This window comes from Ctenopharyngodon idella, chromosome 7 (genome assembly GCF_019924925.1).
Source record: "Ctenopharyngodon idella isolate HZGC_01 chromosome 7, HZGC01, whole genome shotgun sequence".
Taxonomy (NCBI): Eukaryota; Metazoa; Chordata; class Actinopteri; order Cypriniformes; family Xenocyprididae; genus Ctenopharyngodon; species Ctenopharyngodon idella.
This window is the reverse complement of record NC_067226.1, coordinates 40,608,541-40,628,941: the sequence shown is the minus strand read 5'-3', so window position 1 is coordinate 40,628,941 and position 20,401 is coordinate 40,608,541. Positions and strand designations below refer to the sequence as shown.

At 37.2% G+C, this 20,401-nt stretch overlaps 1 protein-coding gene across 1 annotated transcript in view; it reads right to left on the bottom strand.

The window, feature by feature from the left end:
* myom1b (myomesin 1b) overlaps positions 1–20,401 on the bottom strand; it is a 51,313-nt gene that overhangs the window by 19,145 nt on the left and 11,767 nt on the right. Inside the window, 14 exon segments of the mRNA XM_051899213.1 lie at positions 1,342–1,463; positions 4,669–4,843; positions 5,219–5,402; positions 5,567–5,691; positions 7,269–7,322; positions 7,401–7,597; positions 10,461–10,602; positions 12,705–12,866; positions 13,314–13,472; positions 14,541–14,564; positions 14,724–14,768; positions 15,198–15,286; positions 15,369–15,461; positions 18,145–18,302. Coding sequence (XP_051755173.1) covers positions 1,342–1,463; positions 4,669–4,843; positions 5,219–5,402; positions 5,567–5,691; positions 7,269–7,322; positions 7,401–7,597; positions 10,461–10,602; positions 12,705–12,866; positions 13,314–13,472; positions 14,541–14,564; positions 14,724–14,768; positions 15,198–15,286; positions 15,369–15,461; positions 18,145–18,302 — 1,729 coding nt within the window.

Genomic DNA, 20,401 nt, shown 5'->3' with positions numbered 1-20,401 from the left:
CATTTATTTCCTTTAATCTAACTATTCAAGTTCAGTAGAAAACTTAAGCAGAAATATGTATGCATGCAAGAGGAAATCAACTTTGCTTTTTTATTGTAAAGAGGCAATGAAAACAAGCAACAAAGTTTTATTTAGAATCAATGAGCAAGGACAAATGAAGATTAAGCTTAGAAAGATCATTTGGGAGAGAGGATGCAGTTATTTAGTGTAGTTTATGCATTTGAATGTCACAGAGGGGATTTGTGCTGACTTTGTGTTGAACCTTTATGAAAAAAGACACAACATCACACTAGTGTTACATCAAGGCATATGCAACTCAGTGAAAGACACAAGATGCTACAAACATGTTTGCATGCTGACCATTTGACCAGCAACCAAATGTCTATTATCTAGTGAGTATCTATATTTTTATACTTTTATTTTTAGCATTAATATTTAATACTAATTTTAAGTAATTACAGTATTAACTAAAAGCAGGGAAGAGCAGGACACAACGTAACACTTTCTGTTTTTGTCTATTTGTGTAAATGCATTTCCATCTATTTTATCTGATTATTTAAAAAAATCAATGCAAGACAAAATAAAATATTGTGTAAAAAAATTATATATATATATCTATCTATCTATCTATATATATATATATATATATATATATATATATATGCATGTAATATATGTCAATATGAATATACACAACTAACACTGCTAATAATTATTTATATTATTCAAAATATTTTTTTATTATTATTTAAATTATAAAAACTAAATGAAATAAAACAAATAAATATATTACAATTGCAATAATACAGTTAAGTAAAAAACCTATAAAAAACCTTTATTGTTGTATTTAGTGTACATTTATCTGTAATTTTGTGCCATAAAATACTGTTTTGATTTTAGAAAAAGGTGTGCATAATAAATGTGTTTCATAAAGGATAAGTGAACATGACTCTCAACACAAAGTCTTGTGGTTGTTAAGGTGCCTGAAATTAGAAAATGTGAAAGACATGCAGAAGGGACAGTTGTGAAAAGACTGAGGGAGTGGGCAGGGGTGTACGAGGGTGAGCTGGTTTGTAGTCACCACTACGTTGGATCAGTTGTGACCCAAACTAGAGGAGGTCTACAAGTCCTGACCCCGTCTGCTGGGAGAAATGCAGGGAACGGAGCTGGAGTTTGGTGGTTGTGGCCTTGACACTGAAGTGCCATTTAGGACGTGTGAAATGCGTAAGTCAAGTGCAGTGGTCAGAATTTAAAGTGAAAGTTGGAATTTTAAGTGAAATCATATTTCAAAGATCTTAATAATATCCAAGTCATATCAGTAGGAGTTCACAGATGACTCACCAATTGCAGCTTTAACTTTAATGGCTTCAGATTCTTGTGAGAATTCACTGATTCCCGCAGCATTGACTGCTCTCACTCGGAAAATGTAACTCTCGCCTGTGGTCAAGCCATGACAGACAAACCTGCATAAACACATATGGACAAATATTAATATGTTATAACAATTCAAATCTCACACAAACAATTATGGCATTTATTAGTGGGGCTCACTAAGACATAATAACATAATAGTACTGTTGTTCATATTTTAGTTGATTTAACAAACCCTAATAGCATTTTCACTCCAAATATGAGCATTTATCATGAAAAAATCAGCCAGATTTTCTTGGTTCATTCCATGTTTTATAGGTAACCTGAGTTGTGCTAATTCAGATTAGCACAGCTGATTTTAAATTAATCTTGTTTATTTTAGTTCAGGATTCCATAGTCCAGGTGTTAGTAATCTGTGCTTAATCTGTGTTTCAGAAAGCCATTTTTTAAAATCATGATTATCAATTCTATATTAAAGGGGGGGTGTAATGCTATTTCATGCATTCTGACTTATTTACACTGTTGAAGAGTTGGATTCTCATGCTGAACATGGCCAAAGTTTCAAAACACGAGTTGGACGTATGACAGAGTATTTCTGTGCCAAATGACTACTTCCGGTTTCGGTACAGGTTTCGGAGAGGTTTTTTCTAGTATGGCCCTTTATCACATAATAAAGATATGAAGGATGCATTGTTACTCTATATGCACTCAAGATTAACATGAGATTGGCAGAAACTGTATGTGATACCCCCCCTTTAAGGCCTACTCCTGTCTTAATTTAAACCCTGTCTGGGAAACCGCCCCTATAAGCTGTAATTAAAGCTCATTCAGGGGCTCAACAGAAATAAGAAATAAGCAGTGATTCCCACCGCTTATGAGGAAACCATAACGTATCGCAGCAGAAGCTGCCATTCAGATTCCACTGTCACAGAGCGTGTACGGGGCAAGGCAACTGCGAAAGGGAAGTGTTCCCCATAGTTGGTTTGCTCTGAGCCAAGGCTGAAATGGTTACAATAACCTGGGCTCTGAATGGAGTTGAGAGCAGCTCAGGAACATAACTTCTCTTGGTCTGAGGACAACTCTACAGTCATCAGGGCCAAAACCCATGCAGGACTTGCTGACTGAAAGAGCATGTATATCGCACACTCGTTTAACTGATACTAGTGCGAGGAAAAGTGTCGTCCTGAAAGAGAGCTCTTTTAGCAAAGCCGACTGGAGCAGAATGGTGAACATATCAGGGCTTCCAAAGTGGGAACTGTGGGGCGAGGAGGGTTTAGCCGTCTCGAGCCATGTAAAGATTTGGCCACCAGGTCGTTCCTGTCAACTGGCCGACCATCAATTCTGCTATGAAAAGCTGACATAGCCGCAATGTATACTTTCAGAATATAAGGCGCACGGCCTACATCTAAGAGCTCCCGCAAAAAGGACACAACTAGAATCGGACAATTCACAGGGTCCTCATTCCAAACTAGACAAGCTCTCAAAGACTTTCAATTTATGAGCATAGAGATGTCTGGTAAAAGGGGCTCTTGCTTCAGTACTCATCTTTAACACACGCTGTGGCAGTGTAACTGATGATCGTGAGCTGATGCCAGTGGCCAGACATGCAAATTCCATAATTCTGGATTATGATGCCAGATTGAGCACCCTGCCTGAGAGAGAAGGTCGCTCCTTAGCGGAATGGACCAAGGGATATAAATATGATGGTGACAAGATAAGCAATTTTAGAAAACGCCTGTGTTGAGGGGCTATCTGAACATGAGTAGACATACTGTATTTCAGGTCCACTGATATAATCCAGTCCCTTGGCCAATATGAACGAGGGTCTGTTTCAGGACGCTTATTTGAATGAACGCTTTGACTGCATGATTCAGCGGTCCCAGATCCAAGATGGGGCAGGAACCGCCATCTTTGTTGGGGCCCAGACAGTTGCCTGTCAATCTTCTGCACAACAAGACAGAAGCTGAAGCATTTTGTGCTTAAAACAAGGCAACTCGCCGCTCGCAGGCAAGGAGCTGCATATACTATGAGGAAGTGAGGAAGAGCTGGAGGAAGAGCCCTGACACCGATGCACTTTGACCACTGACAGGTGAAGTGAATAACACTGATTATCTGTTAGTGGGAGGAATATATTAGGCAGCAACTGAACTTTTTGTCCTCAAAGTTTATGTGTTAGAAGCAGGTAAAATGGGCAAGCGTAAGGATTTGAGCGAGTTTGACAAGAGCCAAATTGTGATGGCTAGACGATCTCCAAAACTGCAGCTCTTGTGGGGTGTTCCCGGTCTGCAGTGGTCAGTTTCTATCAAAATTGGTCCAAGGAAGGAACAGTGGTGAACCGGCGACAGGGTCATGGGCGGCCAAGGCTCACTGATGCACGTGGGGAGCGGTGGCTGGCCCGTGTGGTCCGATCCAACAGACGAGCTACTGTAGCTCAAATTGTTTAAGAAGTAAATGCTGGTTCTGATAGAAAGGTGTCAGAACACACAGTGCATCGCAGTTTGTTGTGTATGGACCAGCCGTGGTGCCCATGCTGACCCCACATACCATCTACCTAAGCATTGTTGCAGACCATGTACACCCTTTCATGGAATCTGTATTCCCTGGTGGCTGTGGCCTCTTTCAGCAATGTGGCCTGCCACAAAGCAAAAATGATTCAGGAATGGTTTGAGGAGCACAACAACGAGTTTGAGGTGTTGACTTGGCCTCCAAATTCCCCAGATCTCAATCCAATCGACCATTCGTGGGATATATATATGGTAAGCAGGACAAGGCCGAGGGCCGTGAGAACGGTGCGAGGCCGGTGGCATGATTGATAATGAGTGTCACCTGCATGCCACACAGGTTTTGTATCTCGCAGAGGAGCTTCGGGAGCATAAAAGTAGGAGCGATGACAGTAAAGGACAACAGAGAACCAGGCCTGGGACATTTACTAAATGTTTTGTTTATGTGTGTGCAGCAGTCGTCCATGAGGGGCTGGCGCTTTACTTTCATTTTATGTTTGTTTGTTTATTAAAGTTACATTTGCTTTATTTCCTTGTTTCCTTCTTCTCTTATCAACAAACCTTGTTACATTGGTGCCGAAACCTGGGAGGAAGGAGGGGCCGCCGACAGAAAGAAATACTGCTTTTGCAATTTCTTTCCAGCAGAAAGAAATACCGCTTTTGCAATTGTGCTGTTGTAGTGAATATTAGGCTGTGATTACCTGTGTGTATGTGGCCAAATGACAGCTGTGATATTTAGTACAACAAGACTGTGTGATTTGATGAATTATTAATTATACAGTATGTGCCCTTATACCTTGTGCCTTTAACTGGTTTGTTGTTGCATGGCTCCCAAGTTTTGCTCCCCACAATACTGTCCTCAATGTAGTAGCCCACCAGCTCTTTAGCTTCACGTGACCCTTCCCATGAAACCACCACAGATGTGTCTGTATTGCGGGTAGGCACCACACGGCCAGGGGCTGATGGGATATCTGGTGGCAGGTGACAAAAAAGTTGATTACACCATTGCACATTATTTATGCTATAATAGAATTTATATTATATTCAAGTTCAACCAAAATTTATCTGCATGCTGTAATTACTTTGATAAAAATATAATATAATATAATATATTATAATGACATTTTTTTTCTTAGTGTGAAGAAATTTTTAATAAATTTAAAGAACCTTTTTCCACTCTAAAGAAAAAGTAAAAGGTTCTACGCATGTTTCTATGCAAAGTTTCTTCATGGACCCATAAATGCCAATAAAGAACCTTTATTTTTAAGAGTGTACTCATAAAAAAACATGACATTTTCCTTGATTTTTTTTCTTTTGTTGAGAGGCTGTTGTTGAATATATCATACCTAGCTTGTCCCCAACCGTGGTGGCTTCGGTCGGATCTGATGGTTCTCCAACACCAGCTGAGTTGCAGCAACGAACACGGAAGCAATAAGACTTGCCCTCAGCCAGATCAAAAAGAGCAAAACGTGGAGATTTCACAGGGATTTCAGTGTTCACTCGCTGCCAGCTGTCTGTGCCAGACACACACTACACACACACACACACACACACACATATAGATATTATTGCAAAACCAAACAAAAAATTCAACATACTGTATCACTCAAGGCATATTACCATAAAAATCACTAAAGCTTTATCAAATGCCACTGGCAGTGATTATGCAGTTAGATTCAGTTTTGTACACTGACCTTCTCCACGTAATACATAACCCCTTCATGGCCCTTATCGCCTGGGGGCTTCCAGCTCAACACCACATAGTTTTTAGTGGCTTCAATGACTGTGAGGTCACGAGGTCTGCCAGGAACCACTCCCTCTAATTGTATTGAAGATAAAATATATCATATTATATTGGTACTGTAGGTTAATTGATCTGTTTTAGGTAATAAACTGTGGGATGGTCAAAGAGAATACAATGAACATACCAAGGACATGTCAAAAATACAGGTATAGTATTTGAACAATACACATTTCCTGTCATTTGTGATCACTGTATAAGGATTTTTAAAAAAAATCATTTTACAGAGATTCCATATGGAAGCCTGTTTCCACCACAACTGAGTAAAAATATGATTCTCTAAGCCATAATACTGATGTAACGTGTAACAATAAGAAAACGACAAAACATCATAATAATGAGAGATTTTCTTGTAATAATGACAAACTTTGTCATAAAGTCTTAACATCTCAATAATGAGAAACATAATAATGACTTTCTCATTATTACGAGATACTTATTTTTATGAGAAGTGTTTGTTTGCCACCAAGTGTCTCAAATACTGTCTGTATGAAAGTGCAAAGGGAGTCAAGCCCATATTCTCTTACCAGTAACCACAGCGACAGTGACTAAAGTAATATCAAAGATGGCGACTTCCATAAAAATGAAAAGCAGGAGCTGTTCTAGAACCTTTTTAGGGGGGCTTCAGCCCCCCGTCTGTCATCTCAGCCCCCCTAAAACTATAATCACCTATCTGAATGATTTGGCCAGTGCTGCTTTCACAAGAAAATGTATAATTTTCATGTGTTATTGTCAGTTTAAACATTCAAGTGCAAGATGCTGCAAAAGAGAACTCAATGCGGTACTCGCGCGCACCTGAAGCTTGCACACAGAAAGCAACCAGACAGCACGCCAGTACTGAATTGAGCTCTTTTGCATCTTCTTGAGCAAATGCACACAAAATTATGTCAAAGTGCCCGTGTTGAAGAGTAAACACGTAAACACAGTCAGTTATGTCTTAAGTGAACGTAAACAGTTAAGAAAATATCGGATGTGTGTCAAACAGATCCATTCATTAGGTCTTAAAAGTAACGAGCTGATAAATGCTAAAATGAATAGCGCAGTTTCATTCCACTATCATTTATTTTGCTATTTGATGTTTCTCAAATGCAACAGACATGGCAGCTCTTATCAGTTGGGCAACATGGTAGTGACTCCAGTGCGACCTCTAACTAATTTTAGTCACACCGGCAGGAAAAAAGTATGCAAAAATGAGATTTCTACATAACATATTAGCTCATAATTATGAGAAAGTTTCTCATTATTACAAGATACTAAGTCAGAGAAGGTTTCTCATTATTGAGAAAGATGTTAAGTGTATATAGATGTTATGTTGTTTTTAATATTTTTTTTTCTAAATTTTATAACATTAATCATAATGATGTGAAAGTTTCTCATTATTATGAGATACTAAGCCAAAATCACATGAAAGTTTCTCAGTATTATGATATAGGGAGCCATTATGAGAAATTTTCTCAATAATGATACAGCTACTAAGTCATAAAAGCTCAACTGTGGTGGAAACCAACTTCCATAGGATTACCTAAAATTTAAATATTTTTAATGATAGTAAGAACTCTAAAAAAATAAGATAACTTTGATTTGAAGTTTCTCACCCACAGGCTCCTCCTCAGTAACAATTATTTGTCCAGTCCAAGGAGCAGAGGCACCTAGAGAAAGAAAATAAATTGTACTGCTTGTTTTGTTTTCATTTTGTTTTTGTATATTTGCCGTGTCAGTCTTGTTACCTTTTCTTGTGCGGTCTGCAGGGTCCATAGCGGCTACTGGTTCAGATACACGTGATGGATGGCTCATACCAGCCTTATTTACGGCACGCACGCGGAACACATAGCTTCGCCCTTCCACAAGACCAGTTACAGGGAAACGTGCAAACTTAACAGGAGTGTCGTTACATTGTGCCCAGTGTGTAGTGCCAACTTCACACCTGCAGAGGAGAAAAGTCATAAAGGGAAATCAAATTTAATGCATGAAGAAATATAAACTGATATGTCAGAGAGCAGGGCTGTTTGTGAACAAGCAATAACAAAACAGTCAAGAAATGGTCTAGATCCCATGGAAGCATAGTAATAACTTTAACTTGTACGACACTCCTATTACATTTGAACAAGTTCAGAATCATCATTCTGCCAGAGAATCCAGCTAAAACTCCATGTTTGGTGGTTTCAGATGGATTTTCCAGTTATATGAGGTTTAGGGTATGTTTACACAACAACAATGTACTAAAAACTGAATACAAACCCGATTCCAAAAAAGTTGGGACGCTGTACAAATTGTGAATAAAAAAGGATTGCAATGATTTGGAAGTTTCAAATTTCAATATTTTATTCAGAATACAACATAGATGACATATCAAATGTTTAAACTGAGAAAATGTATCATTTTAAGGAAAAAATAAGTTGATTTTAAATTTCATGGCATCAACACATCTCAAAAAAGTTGGGACAAGGCCATGTTTACCACTGTGTGGCATCCCCTCTTCTTGTTGGAAATGTTGGAAAATGCAAGGTCTTCCCTGAAAGAGACGACGTCTGGATGGGAGCATATGTTGTTCTAGAACTTGGATATACCTTTCAGCATTGATGGTGCCTTTCCAGATGTGTAAGCTGCCCATGCCACACGCACTCATGCAACCCCATACCATCAGAGATGCAGGCTTCTGAACTGAGCGCTGATAACAACTTGGGTTGTCCTTGTCCTCTTTAGTCCGGATGACATGGCGTCCCAGTTTTCCAAAAAGAACTTCAAATTTTGATTCGTCTGACCACAGAACAGTTTTCCACTTTGCCACAGTCCATTTTAAATGAGCCTTGGCCCAGAGAAAACGCCTGCGCTTCTGGATCATGTTTAGATATGGCTTCTTTTTTGACCTGTAGAGTTTTAGCCAGCAACGGCGAATGGCATGGTGGATTGTGTTCACCGACAAAGTTTTCTGGAAGTATTCCTGAGCCCATGTTGTGATTTCCATTACAGTACCATTCCTGTATGTGATGCAGTGCCGTCTAAGGGCTCAAAGATCACGGGCATCCAGTATGGTTTTCCGGCCATAAAACCAGTATGGCCATAAAACCAGTATGGTTTTCCGGGCATCCAGTATGGTTTTCCGGCCATTTTCCTTACGCACAGAGATTGTTCCAGATTCTCTGAATCTTTGGATGATATTATGCACTGTAGATGATGATAACTTCAAACTCTTTTTAATTTTTCTCTGAGAAACTCCTTTCTGATATTACTCCACTATTTTTCGCCGCAGCATTGGGGGAATTGGTGATCCTCTGCCCATCTTGACTTCTGAGAGACACTGCCACTCTGAGAGGCTCTTTTTATACCCAATCATGTTGCCAACTGACCTAATAAGTTGCAAATTGGTCCTCCATCTGTTCCTTATATGTACATTTAACTTTTCCGGCCTCTTATTGCTACCTGTCCCAACTTTTTTGGAATGTGTAGCTCTCATGAAATCCAAAATGAGCCAATATTTGGCATAACATTTCAAAATGTCTCACTTTCAACATTTGATATGTTATCTATATTCTATTGTGAATAAAATATAAGTTTATGAGATTTGCAAATTATTGCATTACTTTTTTATTCACAATTTGTACAGTGTCCCAACTTTTTTGGAATCAGGTTTGTAGATTTTCCTTTGCATTTTTTGCGTACAGACAACAACGTTGTCAAAATGATCCCCGTTCACACGGATCCGCGAAAACAACTAAAAACGCTGTATTCTACATGCCAGGCCAGTAGTTGGCAATGTCACTTTGTAAAGAAACACTGCACGTCTATAGACTGAACACATAATATGCCTGTGTATGACGTCACCGTTTTCACAAATTCGTGTTTTTGTAGTTTACACTGAGACAATGAAGGAAAACGGTGTTGTGTAAACCGCCCCTCAGTCTTTTGTTCTGGCCTATATGATGTTTATTAAATCAGGGATTCTCAACTCTGGCCCTCGAGATCCACTTTCCTGCAGAGTTTAGTTCCAACCTTGATCAAACTCACCTGACTGTAACTTTTTATCCTGAAGACCTAATTAGATTGTTCAGGTGTGTTTGTTTAGAGTTGGAACTAATGCTGCGTTCACGCCACCTCGTATTTACCAGAATCATGAGATGACAACACGTGACATTGTATTCAGAGCTGTTCACGTCCTCGGACTGGGAATTATGTGTTTCTATGGCACCACTATCAACACCTTGATGAATCTACAGCGGTCAGGTGGTACAACAGCCACGTGGTACACGTGGGAGCTTTCAGAAAACTCCCAGCCTACAAGCTGTAATTACGAGCTCTATGAGGACGTGAACACTTTTTACAAGCTAGAATCTCGTAATTACAGGAATTACGAGGTGGCGTGAACGTACCTTAAAGGTACGTAATTACGAAATTTCAACTTGTAAAAAGCTTTCATGTCCTCGTAGAGCTTGTAATTTAAGCTTGTAAGATGAACATTTTCTGAAAGCTCCTACTTGTACCATGTATCCGCTGTCCCACCTGACCGCTGCAGATTCATTTAAGCGTTGATAGTGGTGCCATAGAAACACATAATTCCCAGTCTGAGGACTTTGAATAGAATCTCATTTGTTGTCATCTCGAGACAATAATTACAACATGGGCTGAACGCAGCATTAACTCTGCAGGAAAGTGGACCTCGAGTGCCAGAGTTGAGAACCCCTGATTTACATTATACGTAAGAAATTTTTATGGCTATCATCTTCATTCTGTCTACTATAGAGTTATTTTTTATATGATTTTGTGTGATGTTTTTATACAGGTGCAGTGACCTATCAACAAAGTAGCCCAAAATGGAACTTCCGCCGTCCACAGCAGGCTGTTTCCAGGTAACGATGACATAATCCTTATTGGCATCCTGACAATGTACATCTAAAGGAGCACCAGGAGCACCCGCAACCTCAGCATCAGAATCTAGCAAACACACAAATAAAATAAAGTCTGAATGAATCGTTTAAACATGTACTATTAGTTCACATTCACAATGTCACATCATGCAATCTCTTGTATTGAATGTGTACTTGTAGTGTACTTCAAGTTTTAAAAGTATATTTTCAAAAAACTGTACTTGCAGATTATATAATATTCATGAAATAAAAGGCCACTTGAGTGTACTTAAAGAGAGTACACTTTCATGGCTGTTTCTTAACACACTTAAATACACTTAAAAAAAAAAAAAAAAAAGGCTCTTTGTAATGTCAAATTAAAAGTTTTACATTTTAAATCATGTTTTTAATATGTTGTTGTGCTTTAAAGAAGTACACTTATTTTGATGTGTTGACTAACATACTAAAGCGCTTGATTATAATTTAACTATAATGAGTTATTCAATATTACAGAGCTAATATATTTTAAATGTACTAAATTTCAACTTCATTACAAATGTTTAATTACAAATATATTTAATGACATACAGTTTCAATAGAAATGACAGTAATTATTAAATTGCATATACATTTTATACTTAAGTTCTACTTAAGTGGGTCAAAAAAATTCTAAAATGCAATTCAAGTGCATTGCAATGTTTTAACTACTGTTGAGAACTTCATTTGATCAGACAGTCTCACAACTACTTCATTTGAATGTCATGACAGCATAGACACGGGGCGACAAGGATAAATTTAGAATGAAACATGAGCTGTGAAGGGAGGCTCAGAGAGACATGCAAAACTCACACACAGTACAAGCCAAAAGAGTTTGTCTAATGCTCTTTTTCTTGTAAAACAATTAACACGAAGCTAAATATGTTACAGTAATCTGTAATCATTTAGAATATTTTGAAACAGACCAACCACAAAAACAACTAAATCCTAGATAGTCAGGTTGGTAAAATATTAAAAAAAGAATATAAAAGAAAAGCACAAAATCTGCAAAATAATATAATAAAATGTATAAAATTTAGTTCCTGTCCTTGATTCTGATTGGTCAATAGCTGTGTTTTATTCATGATAAAACACGGCTATGACCGCTTCACCCAATGGTTCTGTGTATCACTACACAACACCCTTAGCAACCACTCTTAGTAACGTAAACTGAATTGAAGCTTACTGTATTATGTAGAACTAGAAGAGTATTGTGAGAAAGAGATTGAGTGAGCGAGTTTATTACCTGCATTCAGATTTAGCATTTTCCTTCAGGTCAGTCCTATGTTCATAATAAAAAACCTGTTTAAATGTCCGCTGCAATATCTTGTCCTTTTAACAGTTAAGTCCCATGACTGACAGCGCAAAGCATTTATCAGTTGCGTCTTGTTCCGTGTTCACAACAATTCAGTCTTTTCAAAGTAAAAGTCTTCGCTACTGACTGACACACTCATAAAGACAGTCTTTGCTGTCATCTAATGGCGTAATAATGTAACTTCTGTTGCTGTTCACGGTCAGGGACTATTTTTTCCAGCGGAAGGAAGGCTTTTAGTGAAAGTTTACTTCATGAAAGTTGCATTGATACATATTTTTGGCTTTAATATTTGTATTGTGTGGTAACCGTTTTATAAAAGCAATAAGGTACTCGAGGCTCCGCTTCGCGTCGTGCCTAACAACACCCTTCAGCCAAGACTTATTCGCGATACAGCACAGCCTCTCGTACCTTATTGCTTACATATTTTTAAATAATTTTGCTCATTGAGAAGAATCAAATCAAAATGAATAAAGGATTTCTATAATACCAGTAAATGTTTCCAATAATTCAATGGTGAAATTTGCACTTGTTCTCTTACTTGTAACTTTCCCAAGTTCATACAAAGATCCTAAGATTCCATTATGTGTATGTGTGTGTATGTGTGTGTGTGTGTGTGTGTGTGTGTGTGTGTGTGTGTGTGTGTGTGTGTCTATACTCAGTATCCCTGCCAAAACAGCACTTTTTAATATTTACATATTCTATTTGTAGTAAAAGCATTTTTAGTGTACCCTATAATGCTCTTCATTTATCACATAGTTACTATATTACCAGCATGAATAATTGGGCTTGTAATAATGTAGCAGGCTGAATTAGAAAGAGTTCACTGTATTTGTCCTCACCTCTGACAAAGACATACGCAGAATGTGTCTCAAAGCTAGACTTGGTTATGACACGAAGTGTGTACAGCCCCTCATCCTCCTTGTTGAGGTGTGTGAGAGTGAGTGTAGCTCTGTCGCCGCTCCAGTGCATCTGAACCCATTTTGATGGCACCAGCAGTTTATCTAACACACATAAACACATCCGTGCATGATATTAGAATGATTTCTGAAAGATCATGTAACACTGAAGACTGGTGTAATGATCCTGAAAATTCAGCTTTGCATCACAGGAATACATTACATTTTAAAAATATATTTAAACTTTTAAACTGTAATAATATTTTACAATATTGCTGTTTTAATTATATTTTTTATATTTATATTTTTTATATCAAATAAATGAAGCTTTGGTGAGAATAAGAATCTTTTAAGAATCTTTAAAAAAAAAAAATCCTAATTCATTTTGACTGGTATGTGTATATACCAAATTGCAAGAAGTAAAGTTTAGATATGCAATGATAAATTTATATCAGGATCAGCCAATACCAATATTATCAGATTACATCAATTTTACAATATATCTTATCATGGATTATTATTATTATTATTATTATTTTCTCGCAAACTTACCATCTCTGTACCACTCTATCTCAGGCTGGAAGCGTTGCAGTGAAGGATAGATGATAACAGAGCAGCCCAAACTCAACGTCTCACCCTCACGTCCAAAAGACACACCAAACTTCTCCACAATGTGCGTCTCGAATGTTATACCATACTCCAGACAAGGTGCTGCAGTACACACACATATAAAATCCTATTTTATTTTATGAAAATGCAATGTCGATGGATAAGATTGGCTCCAGGATTCAGCAAATATACATATACACACATTTGTTAAATGAAACACACATACAATTCATATTGTACAATGTGTACAATGATTTATTACTCTGGGAAGGGTTTGAAAGGTTTTCACATGGATATAATTTCACATCAAGAACTGAAAGAAGACTGACAGCAGGCATCATTTAGTTAACTATTGGGTTGACACCAAATTCATGAAATACACAAGACACAACAAGAGAAGATTGAATGTTAATGAGTATAGGAAGATATCTGCATTAACAAATGCTGAGACAGATGAAGAAATCAGAGATATTTCCATGAAGACATATACGAACACACACACACACATAAACTGAAAAAAGCAACGAATAAACACAAGATGTTTAATCTCTACCGAAAACTGGCGGTACGCTAAAGGTAAAAATAGAGAAGTCCACTTCACGTACTGGCCCACTTCAAACACTGTTTTCAGTAAAGTGAAAGTAAAGTATTTTACTACTACATGACATGCGCAAATCGGTAGGTGGGGCTAAAGAAGCAATGATGTAGAAGTAGGCATTGATCTTCTTCAGCAGAGGTGGTCTTTCATCACATTATTATGTCATACTGTGACTAAATCCGAAACGAGTCATTTTGGGAGCTTGGTTTCAATAAAAAGCTGTTTTTGGACTAACAAGAAAGTTTGAGTCCTGAAACTTACAGGATATTTTTATAGTACAATGACCTCTCAAAAGATCAGGGAAAATTTGATTTCTCAGTTCTTGACCCCTTTGAGATTTGGATAATATCAGTTCAGTTTTCCAAACAGGTTACTAATTCCAGCACATTGTGTCTAACTTGTCAAAGCAATCCTGAATGTTTTTGATTCAATCGGTAAAGTGTTCATCAAATAAACAAAGATAGAGAAGTAAAACAATGAGAAGGGACGATCATGCACTTAAGATGATCAGGGAAACAAGACGAAACTAAAACATCACAAGAAAATTACAGAAAAACCTTCACCAAGGTTACCTTCAAAGCCGAACTTTCTGCTTTCTGCACCCAGCGAATTGGAGACAAAATAGCCATTAGCCAGCTAGCATTAAAAACTTTAGTCTCATGCTCACAGCTTTACACACTTAAGCAAAGCACGTTTACATTAACTGTGAAAGAAGAGAAATCAGCTTGTATCAGATTTTATTCTGAAATACTTACGGAGTCTGGGAGATGGCAGAGACTCATCAAATTCTCCTTTGAATCCTAAACATCATATCACACAAAGACAAGATTTTTTTTTCTGTTTTATCATATAACTGGGAATGATCCATTTTAAATATTTAGCAAGCTGCCTTCCCACCGAACACATTTTACAATTTGGAATGTGCTATGCTAGCTGTTCATTTGAAATTAAATAGAGAAGATCAACTGGTTTCAGCGCTACCACTTCATTTAAGTAAATTATACTTAAGTTAGTTCAAACAACTTAATTGTTAAACTTAAAAAATTGTGTTTATGCAACAAATTATTAAGTTCCTCTAACTTAATGTAGCTTGAACATAATTTCATTACAAGTTATCATAACCATAACTCAACAACATCCAGGTAACCACTGGATGTGGTTGCAGTCGCTGTTTAGTGTTCTCTAGGACGGTATTAGAAAGAGTTTAGGATGATTTATTTCAGACCTACTTTTGACGACAACAGAAGCAAAAGCAGAGTTCTCGCCCTTGCTGTTCATGGCTGACACTCGATATTGTGCGGTGTCATCAAAATCACACCTGGAATAAGAGGCAGATGTGTTACACACACAACCATTGCAAATCACTTTGACTGCACACTTTGAAGTCCATGTGCGATCACCTGTTAATCTCCAGGGAGTGGACATTATAGCTGCTCTCCAATTTGTACTTCCCTGGCTTGGACATAGGATCAATGCTAACATTGTTCTTGTACCTAAGGGAGGAGAAGGATGGAATGAAATACAGCAGGATAGATAATGCAGTGCATCAGAGCTTTTTGGCTGGAAAGTGAAGCCTGAAGGCCAAGCTCACCCTCACTGATCTGTTCATTTGGAAAAAAATAAAATAAAATAAAATGCAATTAACCATACTATTTATGAATAGCTGGAATAGCAAAATAAACTTTTCATATTTTGTTGACATCAAAGGCAGTGCGCCTAATCAAACTCTATGAAATTTTTTGATAAATTAATCTGTTTCTTGGTAGAAGCTAGCCAAATTATGCAGATGCCAATGTGGCATGTCTATTCATTCAAAGTAAAAGAAAATGGGCCAGATTTACTAACAGTAGTTATCTACAATGCCAAAAGAAGATGTTATCCGAACATATCAGCTGCGTCCGAAAGCTTAAAAATGCTGCCTTTGGAGGCTGAATTCCAAGGTAGGAAAGCATCGAGGCACATCTGAATCCAATGTTAGCTTCACTTTCTGTCTCCTGAGATACCTTCATTCTCAATACTGGCAGGAAATGAGCAAGGCACCTAATCCCCAATCACTCCCCAGGTGCCACAGCAAAAATTGCTGCCCACTGCTCTGGGTGTGTGTGTGTCCATGGTTTGGTGTGTGTGTGTGTGTGTGTGTTTTTGTGATTTATGAGGACACAAATTTGTATAATGACATGGGTATTACACTGGTATTACAACGTAAACATGAAATATGAGGACATTTCATGAGTCCTTATATTTAAAATAGCTTTAAAAACATACTAAACAATGTTTTATTAAAAATGTAAAAATGCAGAATGTTTTCTGTGATGGGTAGGTTTAGGGGCAGGGGTAGTGTAGGGGGATAGACTGTACAGTTTGTACAGTATAAAAATCATTACGCCTCTGGAATGTCCTCACTAAGATAGCAAGCCACGTTATTTTTAATTTGCTGCATCTGTGTTGTTAGTTGATCACCCGCACATGATTATCATCAGCTCTTGCTTGTTTGCGACCATGCACTAATTTGCTCTGCTCTTGGTAGATCGCGTTGGTCATTATGGAAATGATCTGGCTGCATCTGTGTTCTTTAATTTGCACATTGTCAGTAGATCACACAAAACTTTCCACTCCTATCAGAGGTTTTATGGATGCGGTCTCACACTAATTTAGCCTTGTTAGTAAATCTAACCCAGTGTGTTAATAATTTTGCACATTTTTTCTGCCTGTATGCAGTTAATGTCAATATTAACTAATTTTGTTTACTTTTGTATGAGAAACAATTTTGCAATGTAAATGTAAAAGAAGAAGAAAGAAGAAGAAGAAATACCACAGCCACTGGCCTAAGTGAAATCAGATAAAAAGTAAAGACATTTAAGAGGTAGATCATGTTACAATCTGCTAAAAGATTACATAGATAAGATTAGATTAAAGATTACTAAAACATTTTTTGGAATAATGTGCACAACAGGGCTTGAATGTGTATTAATAAAAGTAAATAGGGTCAGTTTTGATTTCATGTTGACTTTAAAGTCAAAAAGGAGCAGTAAATTAAGTACAAACAAAGTCCCTTTAAGACAAGTCAGTTCACTCGGCGGCCATCTTTGAAACGCCTCTCAGGCATGCAAGTGCAGCTCCTATCTCTTTGAATGGGGAAACATCAAATTCTCCAAAGCTGTTTGCCAAGCTTTCAATTAAATTTCATATTTGAAATAACCAATAAAATCTGACAACTGTCTCATAAATTTTGTTTCTAAACACTCGAATCATGACAAAAAAATGGCATTTTTCAGGCTGGATCAAGCTAATGCACAGTCCTAAATGTGTGTCTTTATAGGAAGCACGCGTCTGACTGTTTCTATAGGAACCGAAGCTTCTAACGGCCACTGAAGTGACGCAGTGACTTTACCAATCGGCGATTGGCTCTTATTTTGAAGGCGGGACTTATTCCGCCATATTGCACATTCTATAGAAACAGTCAGACGCGCGCCTCCAAAATCAGGCACAAGAGACGTGCATTTAGGACTGCGCATGCGCATTAGGTTGATCCAGCCTGAAAAATACAGTTTTTTTGTCATGATTTGAGCGTTTAGAAACAAAATTTATGAGACAGTTGTTGTCAGATTTCATTGGTGATTTCAAATATGAAATTTAATCGATAGCTTGGCAAACAGCTTTAGAGAATTTGATGTTTCCCCATTCAAAGAGATAGGAGCTGCACTTGCATGCCCAAGAGGCGTTTCAAAGATGGCCGCCGAGTGAAATGACTTGTCTTAAAGGGACTTTGGTGATACACATGCACATGACGACGGCATTTCACAAATTCGCGTTTTTATAGTTTACATGGAGACAATAACGGTATTGTTTTCAAAAGTTTGCATTTTCAGGCCGCCAAAACACAGTTGTCATGTAAATGAATGGTCAAAATGCATAGAAAGTTTCGTTACTTGAAATAAAAAAAACACTTTAACTGAAATAAAAACAATGAAAAAAACACATACTATACTAACTAAAATTTAAATGAAAACAGAAAATATAAAAATATGATATTAATTAAAAACTAAAAGTATCTCAGTTATACTAAAATAACAGTTTGTCACATATTATTCTTGACATAATGCATTAGTATGCACATGTGTCTGTAAGCATGTGTGTTTGTGTAATGTGCATGCTTGTTTGTGCACACTAACTCACCACACAACGCGTGGTTCAGGCCATCCTGAGATGGTACAGTGCAGCCTCACACACTGTTTCTCCCAAACAGTGTGGGAACGTGGCTTGGTCACAAACTCGGGCGTGTGCATCAGGCTGTCCTCGTTCATACGCTTATGGTACTCTTCGTTCTCATGGATCTAAGGGCATGCAGCCATTCGTATATTATTTAGAAAATGGTAACATTCTTTGGTCATAAATGCATTATGCGGATGCTGAAAAAAACAAACAAAATGTAATGCATTTATGACCAAACACATTATATTTCAAGATACAAACTGCCTAAAGGAATGTTCTGTGTTCAAGTTAAGCTAAAAAGATTTCAATTAATCCCCTTGATTTGTTAAAACAATACAAAAAATTGTATACAGTGATTCACTTTATCTAAAAGGCAAGGCATTGCAATGGAATAAACATTAAATATATATATATATATATATATATATATATATATATATATGGAAAATATAACCACGAGAATTAAACATCATTCGTTACGTGTAATTAGATACAATCGTTACTAAACTTGTTTGCGCACTTCTTTTTCACAAGGGGTGTTAAGCTGGTTTACCAGATACCACCCAGATAAACTACATTAGTAATGCATAGTAAACAGAAATTCATCCGCATATAAAGTAGTACCACTACTAAAAAGAAAACTTCAAGGTTGACATTTATGTCCTTAAACCCTCCAGAATGCCTTTTCCCAAAGTGCATTACAGTAAATGTGACCTTTCTTTCTTTTTTTTTTTTTTTACAAACTGAGGGATGAGTTACAGTTATTGTCAGTGGTAACCTATTGCTTGCCACAATTTCTGCTTGGAATCTTTCTAATGAGGCGTCTTCCAGATTCACAAAATATTCAGGCCTACACAAAATGTATGCAGCATATATAATTTGTTCATCAAGACTCAGAGTGTTTAACAGAACGGGCATTAGGATCAAATGCCTCCTTGCAGTCAATGGTTCTATTTGTCCAGTCATGTCAGTGTAATCATAATCTCCTTGAGGCGTCCCTCAGCTATCAGCACATCACTTGTCGACAACAGTTGTTTCATAGTCGCTTTAACACACACCACAGATTAACGCACACCACCACACATCCACATAAAACATTACAACCCTTGAAATCTGGCACCACGGTGGCATGATTTCTTGGCACCAGGATCAGAACTAAATAAAGTTTGTGTCTTGATACTTTCTTAATCTTTTTCCTATCTAAAAATAGGGAACGTATACAGGAGTTTAATAGTGTTCCTCAAAGCCTACAATGAATGCGAACCCTAATGCATTTCTCCTGTTGCACAATTGGTTCAAAAAATAAAATTCCCACCTTTTTGTTGAGTGTGCAATTTTAACTTCATGTTTAGTAACATGGGCAAAATCAGTTTGCAAATGTAAGAGTTTGTTGTTGAACACATTTAAAAACATAAAATGTTGCAGCACCACTAAAAATTAGGGGTGTAACGATACACAAAACTGACGGTTTGGTTTGTACCTCGGTTTTGAAGTCATGGTTTGGTACAGCAGGGGAAGAAAACTAAGCAAAATTGCTTTTTTAAAAAACATAAACAGTAGTTTAATGAACAAATTGTGTCTCTGTCTTTAATTCAATTATAATTAAAAGTTTCTTAAGGATAAAAAATGTTCTCTGCTAATGCCATAAACTATGTAGGAGCCCTTACTTCCACATTACTATAATTTTAAAGGTTCAGAGCACAAACTATTAGCCTAAATTCAGTTGCTATTTATTTTTTAGATATAATAATCAACACTCAAATAACAAATTGTATGCAAACTTGTAAACTGCACCAAATCAAATTTACTCCAATTTGTTGTTGAAATATAATCATTTCTACACAGTGCCTGTCATTTTCATGACAGATTTTTTTTTAAAACATACATTAAATAATTAAGGCATCACTAACAAGTTAAGTAAAATATAATGAATATATAGGCTAATATAGTACATATATTTAGCCAAAGATTTCATTTATCTGGCAAACTAACAAGCTGTGGACTTGCCTGAGGTAAATGCAACATGACACAGTGTTTACAATCTGTTTTATTGACGTCTTTCTGCCGTTGAAACACTGATTGAGTGATTATACGAGATACGTTTCAGTAAGTTGTACTGTATTTTTCAACATACCTTCAGATGTTCATTCATGTGTATTCTGTAACTAGTATTAAAGAGGAAGAGATGATCGTGTTCACTTGCACTCTGCGCTGCCAATTG